This window comes from Leptonychotes weddellii, chromosome 16, assembly GCF_054177405.1.
Source record: "Leptonychotes weddellii isolate Sample4059 chromosome 16, ASM5417740v2, whole genome shotgun sequence".
Classification (NCBI taxonomy): domain Eukaryota; kingdom Metazoa; phylum Chordata; class Mammalia; order Carnivora; family Phocidae; genus Leptonychotes; species Leptonychotes weddellii.
In genome coordinates, this window is record NC_138384.1 from 1,529,969 (window position 1) to 1,549,641 (window position 19,673).

Genomic DNA, 19,673 nt, shown 5'->3' on the forward strand with positions numbered 1-19,673 from the left:
TAGCCAAACTGTGGAAAGAGCGGAGATGCCCTTCAACAGATGAATGGATAAGGAAGATGCGGTCCATATACACAATGGAATATTACTCAGCCATCAGAAAGGATGAATACCCAACTTTTACATCAACATGGATGGGACTGGAGGAGATTATGCTAAGTGAAATAAGTCAAGCAGAGAAAGCCAATTACCATATGTTTTCACTAATGTGTGGAACATAAGGAATAGCATGGAGGACATTAGGAGAAGGAAGGGAAAAATGGGTGGGGGGAACTGGAGGGAGAGATGAACCATGAGAGACTATGGACCTGAGAAACAAACAGGGTTTTGGGGGTGGGGGGGAATTGGTTAGCCCGGTGATGGGTATTAAGGAGGGCACGCACTGCATGGAGCACTGGGTGTTATATGAAAACAATGGATCGTGATCACCACATCAAAAACCAATGATGTATTGTATGGTGACTAACATAACATAATAAAATTAAAAAAATATATATTTGATTTTAGGAAACTGCGGACAGTTTAATATTAGGTACTTTACTATTAAAATAAATTATGAAATCAAAAGACAAAAAAAGAAGAAAGGAAAAGAAATTTATGAAGAAATCTTCTAAAATAAATGTGTAAACAAAGCTTTTTCATAAATGAAATTCCTAAAACTTAGGGTTACTTTTATAAAGAATCTTCTCAAAACAAATAAAGTTTCAGAGTAGATATGTGCTTTTAGCATCATTAAGAAAAATTACCCACCTTAACAAGAGTACAGAAAAAAAAGTTCTCGCAGTCAATGAAAAAATAACTTCATAAACATTTCTGGGAAATCTGCCAGTGTCTCATCAAAATTTTGAACGTACACAGCAATTCTACTTCTGGGAACTTACCCTACAGAAATATTTGCCAAGAGATCCAAGCAAGGCTCTTTACTGCAGGGTGTACATAAAAGGAAAGCCACACAAAGTAAATGCCATCTACAGGGAAGAGGTCCACTGAGTCAGGGTACCCGAGGCAGACTGGTACACACCAACAAAGCAAGCAACTGCAGTAATGAACTTTAAAAAGAGGAGGTTGTGAGGAGCAAAGTGGTGGAACCCCACGTGTCACAGGACCGCTGCGGGTGGGGGAGGAAGGGGAGAGCAGAGGCTGTGGGTGCCGGGTGGCTGCCCTTGGGATGGACGGATGCAGGGCTAAGGTTTCCACTCTCCACAATTAGCACACGCATCACCTTTTCTCTCGCTTTACTTTTTAAAGGAAAGAGAATTTCTGCAAGTGCTTCAGGATTTCTGAAGAAGAGAGACTAAGAATCCACGTACTGTCCCACAGCGCCATACCTGGGTGACCAGGACTCAGGTCTTCCACGGCAATCTGCACCACATCCGCCAGGTCCTGTTCTGACATCATCCAGAGGGAGAGGAGAGTGGCCGGGGAGTGGGCAGGAGCCAAACTCACGCAGGACTGGGTTTCTGCCACCTACAAAACCGAGACAGATAGGGACAGGGAGATCACAATCGTGACCTGTGACATGAGGCTCACTACTAACCGCGTGTGTCCCAGAGCACTGCAGCAGCTGTGCAATGTTTAACGTAGGGTTCTCCTCGCTTCAGACCACCGAATGGTAGTGTTCTCTGAGAAGTGAGAAGCAGTTCACAAACACCGCTCATGGCCTCCGTCCTTGACCAGCAGACCAGCCCCTACCTGACAGCCTCCCGCTTCCTCGGTCCACCTCCAAAGTCATGATGGCCTATGATGGCCTGCCCGTGCCGTCCCCAAACCAGGAGTCTCAGCGGTCCCCTACCTCCCCTCCCCCCACGCCCCACGCGGAACTCTGCTGCCCTCCTGCTAAACGCACCACACCCTGGAGAATTATTGGAGATAATTCTGCCCCACCTCCTGGATTTTCCCTGAATGGGCCCTTCCGCCCTGAGCCTGTTTCCACATTCCCTTTCTGCCACACAAACCGCCCGCCTGCTAAGCGCCTCTGTTTTGCTGTCCTCTGGCTTCCAGAGCAGACCCAAACCACAGCACCACCCCACTACCATGGCCCCAGGAGCGCTGTCCTGTCCCCCATGTGCCCTCTGGGGCAGGGGTTTGAGTTGTCATCCCTGAGCCAAAAACCATCTCTGGAACAGTCAGTTCCTTTCTTCTTGCTCCTAAAACACTTGGATTAGGCCAAGAAGGACCTCCTCGTCCAAAACAAAAATGAGGTCATGTGATGCCAGGTACGGTCCGTCAACACCGGATCAAACCATACTACTTAAAAATGGGATGTCCTGGAGAACTCTGGAATCAGTGCCACCATCATGTTTTAACATATCACACTTTTCTGTTGTAGTTATTTGCAAATAAATGTTTTTAAAATAAATTATTTCTTGCTCTTCCCCCAACTAGACTACCTGCTCTCTGAGGGCAGGAAGCAAGCCCTCAACTCTCTGGTACGGTTCCTGTCACCAGAAAGTCTCACAGTCCCGAGTCACCGCTCCCGTGTGGCAGGAGGAGTCCAATCAAAATTGTCAGATCACCTGGTTTCAACTAGGGGTCTAATGACATCTCCTTTCAATGAGTAAGTTCCAATAGGCATTAAGGTTAAATGTGCAGATGGCACACATGTCCTTCTAGCCTATAAATAACGTGGTTCCTCTTCTCTTTCATCCAGATTTAAATTCTACAGAACTTCTTAGAGACAAATTTGTAAAAGGAGGAACCAAGCTCCCGTCTTAAATCTTCCTTCAGAGAGTATGGGTAACATTTTTACACAAATGCATGATCAAATATAAGATCACAAAGGCATTTTTACTCCCCGTTGACACACCTGACACGACACCGAATGAGGTGCCCAAGCACCAACTGTCCCTAACAAAGGGGAGACTGATGACACGCTGTGGGCAGGGAGGAGGCCTCGCAGGCACCACGACGGAACCCGCCAGGAGTCCCACTGGGGAAAGATGGGGATGACAAAGGTTTTTGATCTCTGCCTATCTCCCCATAAAAACACGTGACCAGCTAGGATAGCATGACCAACATCCAAGTCAAAGTCTGTAACAAGACTGAGTGATGAGGTGTTCCTGATGAGCTCCAAAATACCAGCACGTGGGGACAAAGCTCTGACAGCGACAAGGTCACCATGGTGGAAGCAGGTCCGAAGCAGGAAGCAGAGAGAAGCAGCGCTGCAACCAGGACCGAGCACCGTCCAATGGCAGAGAACTGAGATAGGCTTGCAGGCATGTCCAGAAGACCTAGAACAGTCCGGGCCCCAGGAACTCTCAGAGCTAACTATCCAAAGCTCCCTTCTAGGCCAAATACACTAAAAAGAAATGACTGGGAATACAATACCCAATTTATAGGACAGGAAGATAGAGACAGAGGAAAATGAAAGTCTGATTAAAGGTGGGACACAAAGGGGCGCCTGGCTGGCTCAGTTGGCAGAACATGAGACTCTTGATCTCAGTGTTGTGAGTTCAAGCCCCACATGGGGCACACAGCGTACTTTAAAAAAAAAAAGTGGGGGAGAAAAACAGAGCCAGGAGAGCTCAGAAAATAAACCGCTGCATCTTTTAAAACTTTCTAAAATCAATAAAATATAGAGCCCTAGAATACTGAAATTAGAAAAAACTATTCTAAATCATGCCTCCCTTCTAAATATTCAGGAAAATTAATTCCACATGAAAGTGAACAAGAGAAAATACTGAAGTCCAATCTTGTGCAAAGATAATATATTTTAAAAGAGAATAAGGAGGAAAATAATGCCACCACAGACCATGACAGTGTGCTTGAAGACATGCCCTTAAAGGAGATGAAAACCCTACCCTGAAGTCCACGAAGGACGCAGTTTAGGGGGAACCCTAAGCCAGCATCACGAAGTGCAGGCGTGCAGTGACGGAACTCAGGAGAGATCAGAGACGAACGAAACTAGGAGCCCAGAAGCAGGAAACACGGGAAACTGCACCTAAGAAACGAAATAAGAAAAGGAGGAAAATTATAAGAATGAGAAAGAGATGAAGGAAAAGAGTTCAAGAAACAGAAGCACAGATGGGCAAAGGCGGCCCCGCGGACGTGGAGAGGGAGGCTCCGAAGAGGAAAACCACGGCAAAGCCCGAGGAAATGGAGCGCCCAGAAGTGTGAGCCAAGACAACTCTCCGGAAGGGAGAAAGTCTGAAACTACTTACGAAAAAGACACCACACCACAAACCTAGAGAGGGGGGCGGAAAACGGACACCTAATCCCAAGACACATTCTAATAAAATTACTATTGAAAGAAAGAAGAGAAATTCCTTTACACATCCAGGCAAAAAGACCAGGTGACCTAAAATGGGGAAGAAATAGGTTATCAAACTACAACAGAAACAAACAGATTAACATATCTAAGACACTCAAAGAAACGTGAGCCAAGAATTTTATATCCAGACAAAATGACTTTCAAGTGTAAAGGCAGCCAACATTTATCAACATCTAGTTCACAGGAGAATACTCCCATAAGCCCTTCCTGAAAAAACTGCTAGAAAACAAACTTTAGAAAACTAAAATCACTTGAAGAGACAACGTAAGAACTGGCTAGTGGTGAGCATTCTAGATTTACAAGCAGAACTAAGTGAAGAATATAAAGGAAAAGAACCGCACACAGTGGCTATACGTTCTTTGATAGACACAGAATTTACCTTAAAATGGGGAGAAAAATTGGAAGAATGTATACAAAACAAATGCCAACAATCGTCTGTGATCAGGTTGACTGGTAGCTTGGAATTCCTTTCTGAGAATGTTCTGTGTGCCGATGAGGACTTCCAGGATATTCCCATTCTATCATTCGTGTCCTTGAAAACCAGGACAAGAGGACCCCGAGGTCAGAGAAACACCCGGGCTGTGGATGGGGTTGCAAGGGTGAACTCGAGTGTGCCGCGTGTCTGTACACACACTTTCTCTCCACCAGAAAGGCGAAGAAACAGTGGTCAATCCAGTAGCGATGTGCATCCCTAGAGCCCACACTGTGATGCTGAAATAACACTTTCCACCAAAAGAAACCAGGGCTTCCCAGAGACACGGCCACCTCCAGAACTGAGACAAGGAGTATGCAGAAGGATCCGAGAGCAGCTTGCCATTCCAGAGGGAAGGAAACTGTGACAGACATCAGGGTTGAATCAAATGGACTCACGGCCACCAGGAAGAAGCTCCTCCTGGCCAAAGACAGAAAAAAACTGACCATCAACAAGGATAACTACGTCAGTGGACTTAAAATATTTTTAAGTTCAAGACATCGTGATACCAACAACAGAAAAGGTCACCTTTGGAGGCACTAAGTCTTTAATTTTTAAAAAATGGTAATAAAAAGAAAGACTCAAACACTTATCCTGCGCTTCTACATAAAATGTACCACCGAAAAAACAGTCCCATGATAAGAAGTATCTCTGGATTGAAGTATTACCTCAAAGAAATGAAGGAATGACTTTGCAATCCTGATGAATTAAGAACGTAGTGCTTGAGCTACGAACATCACAAAGAAACCAAACACGATTCTCCTTGTTTTTGTTTTTAAGATTTTACTTATTTATTTGACAGAGAGAGACACAGCAAGAGAGGGAACACAAGCAGGGGGAGTGGGAGAGGGAGAAGCATGCTTCCCCGCCGAGCAGGGAGCCTGATGTGAACTCGATCCCAGGACCCTGGGATCATGACCTGAGCCAAAGGCAGACGCCCAAGAACTGAGCCACCCAGGCGCCCTTTGATTCCCCTTGTTTAATGAGCATCACACCACCACCCAGGAGGTAGGCTTGCTGCCACCAAACAGTGCCAAACACACAAAGCTATCTCTAGAATTCTACTGCTACCAACGCCCAGGACACAGAGATGTCAGGGAACACGCCGCAGAGTGCCACAGAAACGCACGCAGCAAAGCAGAATGCAGATGCAACTCTGGGGAGGACCAAGAGGGTCCTTATAAATTAAAGGGGAGAACAACAAAGTGGACAGAACTACAATTTTGTAAATTTGCAGTATATTTAATAAGGATTTTTAAAGGCAAAACTCAAACGTGAAAACAGTATTTGCTACATACACCAGAGAGCTAATTTCCTTCTTTCACAGCGATAGACATAAGATCAATAAACCTGATAAAAAATGAGCATACAAAATGAGGGTGAATTCACAGAAAAAAGAAGTCACAAGGCTTTTAAACATGAGAAGAATTTAACCCTTCGTGTAATTTTTAAACTGCAAATTTAAAATGAGACACCACCTTGCACCCATGAGACTGGCAGCAATCAGTCACTCTGAGTGCTGGAAGCGTCTGTAGCGGGCTCTCCGGGGTGTCTGGTGGGAGCAGAGACCAGTATGACTCCTTTGAGAGCAGTAGGCGAGAGCGATCAGACGCTGCTGGCCACAGCCCTGACCCTGCGCACACCCTCTGGGAATCTGTCCAGCACCCAGATTCACATAGATGTGCAAAGATCTACAAGCCCCCAAAAAACAAAACTACTAAGGTGTTGCTCTGGAAGCAAAAGAATGGATGCGACCGACATGTACATCAACAGGGAGTTTCTACCGGACACTCACAGCCACAAAATGGGACACACCAAACCGCCATGTGAAAGAATGAGGCGGATCTCTCTAAGAAACAGCTCCCAAGATGCAGAATTATATGAATATAAATGGGGCAGAAAATGTATAGCATGTTTTTTTGTTTTTAAGGAATATGCTAAATATGCATAGATTATTCCTGGGACATAAGAAGGAAAGGAAATTATTTTTCCGTTTACCCTTTTATAATATTTGCATTTTTATCCTGTGCCTTTATCACCTTTTCAGAAATAAAAAGCATTTTTAAAAAGTGGTCAACTAGGGGCACCAGGGTGGCTCAGTCAGTTAAGCGTCCAACTCTTGATTTCAGCTCAGGTCTTGATCTCAAGGTCGTGAGTTCAAGTCCCGCATGGGGCTCCGTGCTGGGTATGAAGCCTACTTAAAAAAAAAGAAGAAAAAAAATTGGTCACCTAAACATATAGGCATAAACTGACGGGGAACTTCTCCATTCCAGCCTCAATCACTGGGTAGCGTTCTCCAAACGCTGGTGCTCATCCCTGGGGGGCAACCGCAGTAGCTGCTCGGAGATCCAGCAGGCAGAGCGACTCGGGCAGATGCACGGGGGCCTGTCAGGTCTGAGGAAACGTGTCGTGCTACCTCTGTGTCCTCTGAAGATGACCTCTAAGTACAGATTATCTGAAGATCAGCTACTCACGCCATCAACTCGGTCTTCTTTTGCCCAAATTAAGAACCCCAGCGAAGATTATTAAAGGGATACGGTGAACTGCTTAGTGAAGGTGGTAGACCTCAGGGAGGTACCACCACCCAACCAACCTTTGAATTGGTGGATTTAAAACGTTTTCGGGTCACAGACTGCTTTCAAAATCTAAAAACAAAAAAAACCTATGAACCCTTTTCCAGGAAAAAAGCACAGAGAGACAAAATTCCGCCAAGTTTCAGAGCCTCATAAACACCAACAATGGCTGCCTACCTCAGTAGCTGTTCTCCTGACGCTTAGTGTAAGAGCCCCACTGTACGGGGACACACAGCCCCCAGGCCGACCGCCCCCCGCAGCCGCTCCTGCAGCATGCTGTCCAAGGGACCAGTTCTCGCCGATGGGGTGTGCAAGTGCTGCCGTGGTGCATGGCAGCTGACATGTGGCCACGGCCCTCCTACTTGCCCTCCGGCTGCCGGACTCCAGGGATGAGGATGGGACAGAAAGAATCAGAAGAGCAGAGAACAAGCTCCCACATGTCCCTGGACTACCAGCCTCAGACTTCCCTTACCAGAAAGGAAAACAGCAAACCACCTGCACTACAACAGCATATTCTGGAACCTGCCACATGCTGCCAGGCTTAACCCAAGTGTGGCGCCCTGACGCCCATTCATGATGGCCCCGGGTCCACAAGTTCCAGGCTAAAGAGCTGTCTCTCATCAAGGGCTAATGGAAAGTTTTCAAACGCCCAGTTCAAGCTTTTTCCTGGTCTCTCAAAGTTCTGCGAGCGGCTTAAGAAAATACTCCAAGCTCACCATAAAATCCTCAATCCTGAGCTCTTCCAAATGAGGACACCACACGCTATCCAAGTTGTTTACTCAAGATGGTTCTGTTGCCAGGATAGAGTCATTTAAAATTCTGCTAACAGTGAAGGTTTGAATAGAAAAAACCAGGGCAACAAGCCCAAGAAAACTGGAGCAGAGTGGTACATGCGGTTGCCATTTTGGCAAATTAAATTTACCATTTCTCAGAAGTCCTGGCGATAATCCAGTCTTTTTTTTTTTAAGATTTTTTTAAAAATTTATTTGTTTATTTGAGAGAGAGAATGAGATAGAGAGAGCATGAGAGGGAGGAGGATCAGAGGGAGAAGCAGACTCCCCGCCGAGCGGGGAGCCCGATGCGGGACTCGATCCCGGGACTCCAGGATCATGACCCGAGCCTAAGGCAGTCGCCTAACCAACTGAGCCACCCAGGCGCCCAATAATCCAGTCTTAATATAATAAAGCAGCTGGGCTGGGATTAATGTTCAATAATGTCTCTGACAGCAACAACTAGTTGGACCGTAGCACACCTGTGAAGAGAGCATCTTCCCCGGCGCACAGGAAAACCAAAACTCACCAACCAACATCAACAACCGAAGTGCTTGATCTTAGGGGGATGGTCGATAAATGACGGCACACCACACTGTGATACGCTACACTCATTAATGTGAATGAGGCAGGTTTAATGATGTGAACCAAGATGGAAAGATCTCTGGAATACTAACAGAAAGGAACGTAAAAGGAAAATTGTAGCACAGTATGTGTATGATCCCAAACCTCTTTTCTAATAATGGCACGTATGTGCAGTCACATGTCCGTGTGCGTGTGTAAACACACACAAGAGGGTCTGGAGTGATCCAGGTGAACTTCCTGGTACCCAGGAGGGAGGGAGAATACAGACAACACAGACAACTTTCATCCTTTATCCCTCCCGAGTGTTGAGTTTTCTGTAAGCACATATTATCATCACTGTGAAATTGTTTCTCTAAAACCAGTAAGTATCTAGACAAGGCCAACCACATCAAATCCCGACAAATACCAGGCAACCGTCTTAGCCCTGCCTTCAACCCGCCTCAGCCTGCCTGTGCGCAAATCCACACTGCCCTGCTCGGGAAGCGCCATTCCCCTGGACCCACCCTTTCTCCTCCCCCGTCCACATCCCAGCCCCTCCCCTCTAGGCTCAGCTGGCCATCTCACTCTCTCCGGCCCCCCACCAGGGCTTCCCAGGAACTCACCTTCCCCCTGTGGCTGCTTTGGGCGCTGCCCCTGGGCTCACTCCCACCCACACGCATGCCATCCCCTCAACACCAGGTCTGGGTCATTCCCAACAGAAGTCACGCTATTTCCCCAGCTGCCCTCCATCTCCACTGAGCTGCCCAGACTTGCTGCCTCCATTCCCTCTAGAACCTAGCCCGATCAGACACTCTTCCACCCATGAGACCGCCCAGGGGGGTCCCGTGCTCACCGGCACAGACTCGCTCCCACCTCTTCCACCTGCCTCTCTTGCCTTCCCTTCCCTCTATGGGGGTCCTCATCATCTCCCTGACTTGGCGGAATGCCCGGGCTCGGTGCAGGACCTCTTCTCAGTCGAACTGCCAATACCGTCTATGTGCTGATGACACAGCCTCACCCTTGAACTCAGACCTCTCACGTGAACTCCAGACCCATGCAGCAAACAGCCTCCTGGACACTCTCCCTGGGTGTCTAGTCTCGATCTCATCCTGCCTGAACCGCACTCGCTACCCACCCCACCACCACCCTGCTCCCCCCGGACCTTCCACGTCAAAACCTTCAGTCCCTGGTTCTTGTTCCTCTTACACCCAATCTGTGGGTCAATCTCTCACGTCCCACACTCTGGCCTCATCTTCTCACATCTGGATTTGGGCGCTAGCCTCCACATGGTCTCCCTGCTCCGTCTTTGCCCCATAATTATTCCCAATACCTAGTTAAAAAGCCACTTGGATCACGTGAAAATACATGTCAGACTGTGTCCCTCATCTGTTCAGAGCCCACCAAAGGCTTCTTGCTAACTCATGTGCTTCCTGGCGCTGGGAAGCCAGCTGCGTACCAGCCGGCACCCTCCCGTGCCCCTCAGGCTCTCCCCGCTGCTCCTTGCTGGACCCGTCCAAGGTGGCCTCCCACTCGGCAGGCACATGTTCAGCTCAGAGCCCTGGCACTCCAGCACCCACCATCATCCCAGAGACACTGAATGACACCCACTCAAAACCCACCAGCAGCACCCACCTGCCTCCCTGCTCCCCTCTCCTGCTTTATCACAAAGTACTGACAGCCTCACTCACTGCATACGCTAACTTCTCATTTCATTCAGCACCTGTCTCCCCTACTGGAAGACAAGCTCCACTCGGGCAGGAATTTCCATCACTTTGCTCCCTGCCCAGCACCGGGCCTGGCACACGCTGGGACACAAGGAGCACATGCGTGGTAAGTCTAGTGGAAGAACCCACTGTGGGCTTACACACCAATGCAGATCTAGGACGGTCAGCATTCCTACTTAAGAACCATGCAGTAAAGTCTTGAAAGTACTGCGTCTATGTCTTGATTTCAATAAGGACTGGACTATAAGTCACGAGTCTGTTTAGTTTATGACAGCGAACTTCACGTGAATGACACATTCGGTTGTTAATGATGAAAATATAACAAGCTGCTCATCAGCTGTCAGCAGCTGGGCATCAGCTGAAATACGCAACTGCCAATTTATTTTTAATTTTGCTAATTTTTAAATGTTTTGGATACCCATAAAATAAAACCACACGGCCATTCAAACAGGAATAAAAGAAAAGCTACTGTAACTGAGCATGTGACTTTGCTTTAGCAGTAAAGGCTAAAAAATGAAATGCTATGGACTATCAGCTCTCCTGACGAAAAAGGCAGCAAGAAAAAATAACCAAACAAAGCCTCCCTGTGTTGACACTGGGATCTTCTGTCGCTGCAAGAACAACATCACATGGTTTGTCTCATTAGAGATGTCACACGTACAGGACTTTCTTTCCCATCAGTTTTTTTACGGCAGAAATTCTTGGTAGAGCCCGTTTCTTATATTAACCCTTGAACGAAGCCTTGACGTCGAATCTGACTTGGACGAGGTTATTTCCGCATCACCTCCTAGGACGGTGATCTGACTCCACGCTACTACAGTTATTTACCAGCCATCAGATAGACAAGAGAGTAGCCAGCTAAAGAGACTGTCACGGGGACAAACCAGGCATGCCCCTACCTGGGAAGGGCCTTGAAGTCTAGCACTGGTCTGACTTCGCATTACACGTGACGAAGACGCAAACTGAAGGTATGGCCCTGAGGGTCAGGAGCGCCCCTGCACGAGTCCAAGAGAGCCTCAGGGTGCCGCTACCCAGGACCGATGCTTGGAACGTGCAGGAAACCTCCAAGAAACTAAAGATCATTCCATTTAGGCAAATCCTTTTGGATATAAGTGTAGTAATGACATAATTAAAAGCCAGTATGCAGTAAGCAAAGAAATCAATATTCATTAAACGAAGGTATGTGAAAAAGACGGAGCTTATTTTTTTCTCCAAAATCAGCGTAGGGTGGGAGGGGGGTTATAAAAAGGACAACCTGAGGAGAAAAGGGAACATATGACCATAAATGTCTGGTCAGGGGCCAGGAAATTGGGAAGCAGGAAATCCTTCTCCCCATGGTTTCCAGTTCTTCCTAGGAAAACCCAGCCACGCCGTTCCTTGGTTAAGGAACAGCCCCCCTAAATGAGCTTACATTTAAGATTAGAAAAAGAAGGCCCAACGAGCTTCAGAGAGCAGGTCCCTCCCATTATGGTTAATATGTAAATTTGCCACTTTTACTCATCTTTTCCAAAAACTACACACCTCCTCAAATACCAAACACGATGCAGGAAAGAGAAGTGGCTGGATTTAAGCTGGTCCCACAGCACCCACTGCCCTAGTTCACACACGTACCGGGCTCAGCAGCCCCTTTACCACCTTAAAGTCAGCGAGGCCCCCAAAGAGCTCATGCTTGTACGGGCGTATCTATCAGTAGTTACCAAATTTGAAACCAGAACAGAAAATGTTTGAATAGCTCTTTATTCATTTAAAAATTATAGAAATCAACAAAATTATAAAAATCAACATTACAGAACATTTTTATGAAAAATAACTTCAGTTTCCAAAACAACAACAGCAGCAAAATCTTAGCAAGAAGAGGGACACAGTTCGGCACTTTCACAAATCTCTTTAATGTCAGACTTAATGGAAAATAGCTGGACTTCCAGATCTGCGTCAGCTTTCAGTCTTGCACTAGGAACTTGTTGGTTGACACATACGAAGAAAACCCAACCTCACACAGAAGTGCGACTGGGAAAATCCTTTACCAGCCTTTTCAGATAACTGTGGGTGTTCTTTGTTAATACAATACCAAAACTCAATAGGTGTCTTATTTTTCCCTAGAGTCTTGTTGCAATGTGGAATCTGAAACCTTATCAGTGAACTTTTTACTTTATTACTTTAAAATCCATTGGTCTGTCTTGCACTTTCAATGGATCTTCTCCCAAAGTGCAATTTTGTAACATCATGCATGGATCATTTGGAAAATACTGGTTCACTGAGTTATGCGGGTTTTCCAAACATAGTTTATTATGTATTATCAATAGCACTACATTCATTACTATTAACACTGATATCAGAAACATCTTTAAGTATCGAGAAGCTGTCAGGGTCTCAACGGCAGAGACACACTTTCTGAAATTCCAATTTCACTTGAAAGCCCAAATTTGATCACTGCCAATAGTGCTGGTTGCTTTCCTTGAAGTGACAGGCTGACTTTGTTCATTTAGTAAGAAATATCATCGTTTGTCGATTATTCTCTCGTGCTGGTTCCTGAAAAAAGCGTGGCTAGCTCAGGGAGCAACTTAAGTGCAGAAGGGCTTGTCCTCAAGGCAACTCCCCAGCTCTGAAATGCAGCACGTGTGCTTTCCACAAACTTCCTGTTTGTCACACTGAGTATTAAAGAGAGGTGTCTCGGGGATTGAGACTTAATGCAACTAATTTTCACCACTTCGTCAGGGACATTCTTAGGTGAAAATAGCCTTTTTTTAATTGCACGGCAGTGAAGAATATAAGGACCCACCTGCAGCCTCGGGCCTTGGCCTCAGCTGTACCTGGGCAGCGGCAGCTTTTCCACATCAACCCCACACCATCAGTGCAAGTGCCAACACACAAAAAAGGCAAGTGACCTCTTAAGATCACCAGGAAAACTGCTTGCCCTCACAGGCCCCCTGGCAAGTTCTCAAGGGCACCCATGGGGTTCCTCGGACCCCACTCTGACAACTGCTGCTTTCAGGTATTACATCTCCAGAAGGAAAGCCTAAGAACCCTGTATGAGCAGAGTGAATTTCAGATAACTTCTGCTATAAAATACAAGCCATAAATGCAATTACAAGAAACTTTTACTTGATTTACCAACTGCCAAAGATAAATGTAAATACACTACAGAAGCCTGTTTACTATTACAGCACCCATATTCTACTTCTCTCTTGTGAACCACAAACTGTTCACACTGTTAAGTACTTACTCCGACAACATGTGCTACTCCCTCAGCCAAAGATGCGGGGTACGATGATGCGCACCTGACCGCAGACCGGAATACCTCCGCCTTCTTTCTCAGTTACAGGAGCAATTGTAATCAGTCTCTGTGAACTCTTTCACCCAATATTAAGTGATCTTCTTACATTCATTCACACATTCTTCAAAAATAACCACTGGGCACTTTGCTCAACAGACACTACCTTCCTTCTGCCCTTAAGACACTTACACAGTGAGTACAAGTGACGACTGGGATCCACCTGGATCTACAGCTTAGCCAGAGCTCAGAACAGGCCTAGCTAGGGGAACACTGAGGAAGCGACCCCGGCCGGGATGGAGATCTGGGGGAGTCGGCTGGGGACAGGGGCAGGAACAAGGGTGTCAGAGGTGCAGGTCTACCGGTCAGGACGCTTGAAAAGCCACAGCATAAAACGAGCAGAGGTCTGCTCCCAATGAAGCAAGCCTAAGGAGACCTGCCCGATGCCGTGAGGTCTTGGCGGGCGGGGGGGGGGGGAGGTGGGATCATTAGCCATAAACGAATTTCGGGGGACATTTAAATATGGAGAGTATCTTCAGTGACACTGAATATTATTCTTTTTTTAGGTATGGTTATGTGAAAGAATGTTCTTGCTCTGGGGACATGAGTACTCAAGCATTTAGTGGTGAAATACATTGATCTCTGCAACTTCCAAAAGCAGGAAAAAAAGTACACGTTACCAAAACTTACCAAAATGTGTAATTCTCACAATATTTCAAACTTTTTCATTATTATTCGTGCTGATCTGTGATCAGTGATTATGATTCACTAAAAGCACAGATGATGACTAGCATTTTTTAGCAATGAAGTATTTTTTAAATAAGGTATGTGCATTGTTTTTTTAGACATAATGCTATTGCACACTTAATCAACTACAATACAGTATAAACATTTATATGCACTGGGAAACCATAAGGCTCGTATGCCTCGCTTTCTTGCAATACTCACTTTGTTGCAGAGGTCTGGAACCAAACCCAGTGTCTCCTAGGTGTGCCTGTACACACAGATGAAGCAACACCCCAAAGTACTAGCCCTTTGTGAATCTAGATGGAGGACACACACCTGTGAACTCCCTGCTCTCTTCCAGCAACTTTTCTCTAGATTAAAGGTAGGGTAGGTGGCACAGAACCACGGGCCCCATAGAACCTGCTCGTGCTGAGGGGCCAAGCGGTGGCTGGAGCGCTCCCTGTCGGCGGCCACTGCCCCACATCGTGCTGGCGTGCGCTGCAGACAGTGGGGGAAACCGTGCAGGTACGCAAGAACAACGCATGCTACTCTGCAACGTATCTGATAAAAGGCCTTAAACGACGGAAATGTTTAGAAAAACAAAAATAATAAAACCCTCCAACCCACTACACTGCCCCCCAGCTACCATCACATTCCTCCTGTGCCACACTGCTAAAGCATGTTCTGGAACTCTCACCCAAGCCCATCCACAAAACACCTGTCTTCCCTCTCCCTCTGAACCCCAAACAAACAATAAGGGTTCCAAACTCACTGTCAGACTGGAGCTTTTCTCCAAGGGAGCAGACAAGAGCCCTGTATCATTTACTGACTGCCTTTGGGCACCACCCCTTCCATGTCTCCCTCCCTCCCCCAGTACCTCTGCCCTTCTGCGAAAGCTCCCCCACCCCCAGGCTTCCCCTGCAGACCACATTCACCCATCTGGTTCCAAGGGACCCACACGCTGCACGGCGCTAGTGAGGCCCCTTCTCAGCTCCCAGGAAACAGCACCTGGGATGCTGGATGGAAGGAAGGAAGGCATGGGCTCCCAGGGTGGCCAGCAGGCTCACAAGTCAATGATGGGGAGTAATCCCCATCCCTCCCAAATCTCCATCTCCCACCTTGCTCTCTCAGCCCGTATTTCAAACATGCCATGGCCTTTGACAATAAAATCCACTCCCACTCTTCCCACGACGGCACTAACCTTCCCCCAAGAAAGCTGCTCAAGGAGATACCACCAATCTCCCAACCTCTCCCACAAAGAACCTGCAGACTTTTTTGAACTCCCTTGCTCTGTTACCCTTAAGTATCCAACCATCACCAGACCCTAGGGCTTCTTCATGCTTGCTGATTCTGACCTGACTTCCTTCCTCCTCCTCCTCCTCTCTCCCACTGCACCTGGTCTTCTGGGTGCCTCCTCATCCCTGAACTGGTCTCTCACTGAGTCCCCACCTCCAGCCCCTCTGATGCGCAGCGCCATCTCTCCGTGACACACTCTGAACTTGAGTCCACTGATCTGGCAGGATGAGGGTCCCCTTGGTCCCTCCCAAAGCCACACACGGCTGAGGTGGGAAGCCAATCCACTCTCATCCACCCTGTAGATAAGTTCCAGAGTTAAAATTCTTCCAAAGAAGGCTCACCCTCTCAGAGCCCAGCTTGAGCAAATTCCATGGCCCTGCTCTGCAGACAGTGTCATGCCTAAACTCCTCCATCCAGGTTTCAAACCTTCCCCAATCTGGCTCTGCCCTGTCTGCCTCTATATGACTCCCTTTTATTCATCCACCCAACAGATGCATTCTAAGCCAAATGCAGCCCTCCACCTGCTTTTGTACAGCCCATGAACCAAATCAAAAGAATACTATTTTGTGACATGAAACTATATGAAACAGAGTTCTACGAACAAAGTTTTATTGGAATGCGGCCACGCCCAGCTGTTTGCATGCTGTCTAGGACTGCTCTGGGGCTATAAGCGCTCATCCAGTAGGTGAAGGTGTCCCTTTAATGTAAAAACCACTGCGGTATGCCTTGGGTGACCACTGCAGCCAAGTATCACGCTGGGCACATGGGAGCCATCCACAAATACTAGTTGAGTAAAGGAATGACCCTGTAGTTCAAATGTTCCTGTAAACACAGATAATCCTGAAACTCAGGCCTCAAGTCTTCGGCCTGACAGCTCTTTCAATCCTTCAGCTACAGGACAGTAGAAATCTTGGTTTTAATCATCTCATTAAAAAAAAAAAAAATTCAATACTTGGAGACTGTAGTGGAAAGTCATCCTCTCCCCTACACCTCGATGTCCTTGTACCTTTGTTTTTTCAGTTAAGATGGAAAACATTCAGAGGTGTGGAAATGCATGAGATGGCATGGGCCAATTTTTGCACCTCTAGAGAAGAAAGCTATGTTTTGAAGAGACATTTTATTGATTTTGATGATCATATACCTAAACCCAGGTATAGCTCCTTTTGAGAGACTGAATTAGAGACAAAATTAAACACTTTCCCCACTGACATATGTTCATATAAGAAATATTGGCCCTGGGGCACCTGGGTGGCTCAGTTGGTTAAGCGTCTGCCTTCGGCTCAGGTCATGATCTCAGGGTCCTGGGATCAAGCCCCGCATCGGGCTCCCTGCTCAGCAAGGGGTTGGCTTCTCCCTCTGCCCCTCCCCCTGCCCCTGCTCTCTCTCTCTCTCTCTCTCTTGCTCTCTCACTGTCTCAAATAAGTAAAAAAATCTGAAAGAAAAAAAGACATATTGGCCCTAAGATGATAAGAATTCATATTCACTACTGCAAACTGTTTAAAACCATCTAAAAGAATTTAAAATTCTCAGTGAAGTATCGTTGAATAACAAATACCACACAAGTAACAGCACTGTGTAGTAACAGCATCTATCACAATTTACAATATACAGTGTGAGGGAAGTCACTTCCCTGGAGAGAACAGAGGGTGTCTGAAACCTAACGCCCATCAGCGACGGCCGCTGGGGCAGTGGTCTGCATACCGGCCAACTCCTCATAGCGGAAACACAAAGGTCATCCTGGGGTCTTGCACTTAAAATAAATATGTACTTTACAAGTATGGCCAAGCTTTTTCTTATTAGTTTACGAATTTAAAACATCTCTAAGTTCCTGGCCAGTTCTAAAATTCCAAGATTCTGGGATGTAAGTTTACCACAAACAAAATTCTGGCTACATACAAATTTCTATCACTTAAATCAGCACCATATGAGCTTGCCAAGCCTAAGAAGATCCAGGAGCTGGAAGTGATGCTGATAATAGTAATTACAGGAGCTGCCATGTGTTGACCCCTAAGCACTGTATCAGGCATTACGTCATTCAACCTTCACAGCCATGGACTGGGACCCTCTGTGCCCCACTTTACAGACAGGCCCTAAACACTCCCCTTTTATGAAACATGCATCGTGAATGTTTCCTAAGGGAAATGAGACCAGAGTGCCCTGAAGACATGGGGGTAGGATGGGCAGGAAGCAGAGCATGCTCCACAGCAACCCCTCTGTGTCCTGCTAACTGAGCCTACATGTTCTCGCTCTTCCTCGCTGGTTTCTGCGCCTGCGCATCCTTCGATCTTTTTTACCTCCCTCCAGAAACTGAAATCTGCTTCTCCTGCTTAATGCCACGTACTGCAAAGGCTGAGGAGGGTGGTCATCAGTCCAAGGATAAGGACACTACAGTGACCTCATCTCCTTTTTCCACCTCGCAATTTCACAGAAGCCAAACAAAACAACTAGCATGTGCCAAAATGTTAAGGGAATTTGTGATCCTAAACAGGCAACAAAAAAACAAAAGAAGATTAACTCCCAACTTGAGCAGTCATTAAAATAAGTAACAATGACAGGTGGCAGATGCAGGGACAATTCCAGAGGTTGCTGATACACACAATATGTCAAGCAAGTGCAACCCCTCAGAGGCAGGGCTGACAACCAAAGAGCACTAATTAATATGATCTAGAACAGAAAACAAAGTCTAAGAAGACTTACGAAGGTGATGTCAGGGACACTGGCTGACTGTGCACAGCCCTCACACGGGCTCGGTAGTGGGCAGACACACCCCATGCCCCTATCATCGTGGAGGCCAGGGGATCTAAGTTTATGGTCTTGATACCAGATACAGCATCTTGGCACTGTCTTACTCAAGGTCATAGTTCTTGATGTGTAGTGAATACTAAGTCATGGAAAACAATAAAGAAGAAACTGCATGTGGAACCCCAAAATTAAGGGTCTAAGACTGAAAGAAAGTCCATGCAATCAAAATGTCCATGTAAAGCATGTCTCTACATTTTAATTTTTTTAAAGCCACATTAGTCATCAAACGTCTTAATCAAACTAGTATGCCTTCCTCTTATGCTCAAGAACACCAGGAAGCCTGTGTGAAACGGGATGGGGACTTGGGAGTCCAGGCTGCAAAGGGCACGAAGGACGGAAGCCTGGTGAATGCTGAGCTGCAGGCTTCCCGAATGCTCCCATCTGCCCCCACACAACCCGGGCATGTGGGGCTGGGGCTGCCCTTCCCCTGGAGGAGACACTGAAGAGTCTGCCCTGAGCCAAACAGCCAGAACAAGGTGCTCTGGGTCTCAGACCCCAACACTCTCCCCACCCCCCACCCAAAACCAGGCCACACAATGTAAGACAATCCTATTAGCGACAAGGCTGAAATGCCTCTTCGGAGAAGACAACTCCACCTGGACACAGAAACGTCTGAAGATCTGCTACCTGGAACACAGAACTCTAACCCATACTGAAGTGGGGGAAACAAACACGTGGGCCGAGTACACCAGAACTCCAGGCCCACATTCGGACAGGGACAGCAAAGTAGGGGCCAGGAACTGTTGGCTAGGAGCTAAGATAATTTCCAAATGAAACTTACTCTTAAATTTTAAGAAAATCTATTTGCTACACCAAAAAAATTTACTTTGATTAAAGACACAGGACATAGGGACACCTGGGTGGCTCAGTCAGTTAAGGGTCTGCCTTCAGCTCAGGTCATAATCTCGGTGTCCTGGGATGGAGCCCCACGTCAGGGTCCCTGCTCAGTGGGGAGTCTGCTTCTCCCTCTCCCTCTCCCTCTGCCCCTTCCCCTGCTCTTGCTCTCACTCTCTCGCTCTCCCTCAAATAAATAAAATCTAAAAACAAAACAAAACAAAACACACATGACATAATTTATCTGCCTCTCAGAGATGTTTTCACCTTAGCCCAATAACAACCTGACTCAAGGGCAACAATTTTCAGTTCAGAAACCCAAAATATTTAGACTCTGATTAAAAAACAAACATAACAAAAAACAGAAACAAAGA

At 46.7% G+C, this 19,673-nt stretch overlaps 1 protein-coding gene across 6 annotated transcripts in view; it reads right to left on the minus strand.

The window, feature by feature from the left end:
* BANP (BTG3 associated nuclear protein) overlaps positions 1-19,673 on the minus strand; it is a 127,705-nt gene that overhangs the window by 99,184 nt on the left and 8,848 nt on the right. For 5 of the 6 annotated variants that reach the window (XM_081806249.1, XM_081806250.1, XM_081806251.1 and 2 more), the window contains exons 2-3: positions 4,647-4,799; positions 1,326-1,464 (exon numbers count right to left, since the gene is read on the minus strand). In XM_081806249.1, the coding sequence (XP_081662375.1) occupies positions 1,326-1,464; positions 4,647-4,799 (292 nt within the window). The remainder of the gene's footprint in view (positions 1-1,325; positions 1,465-4,646; positions 4,800-19,673) is intronic. The other variant, XM_081806252.1, reaches the window with a different exon arrangement.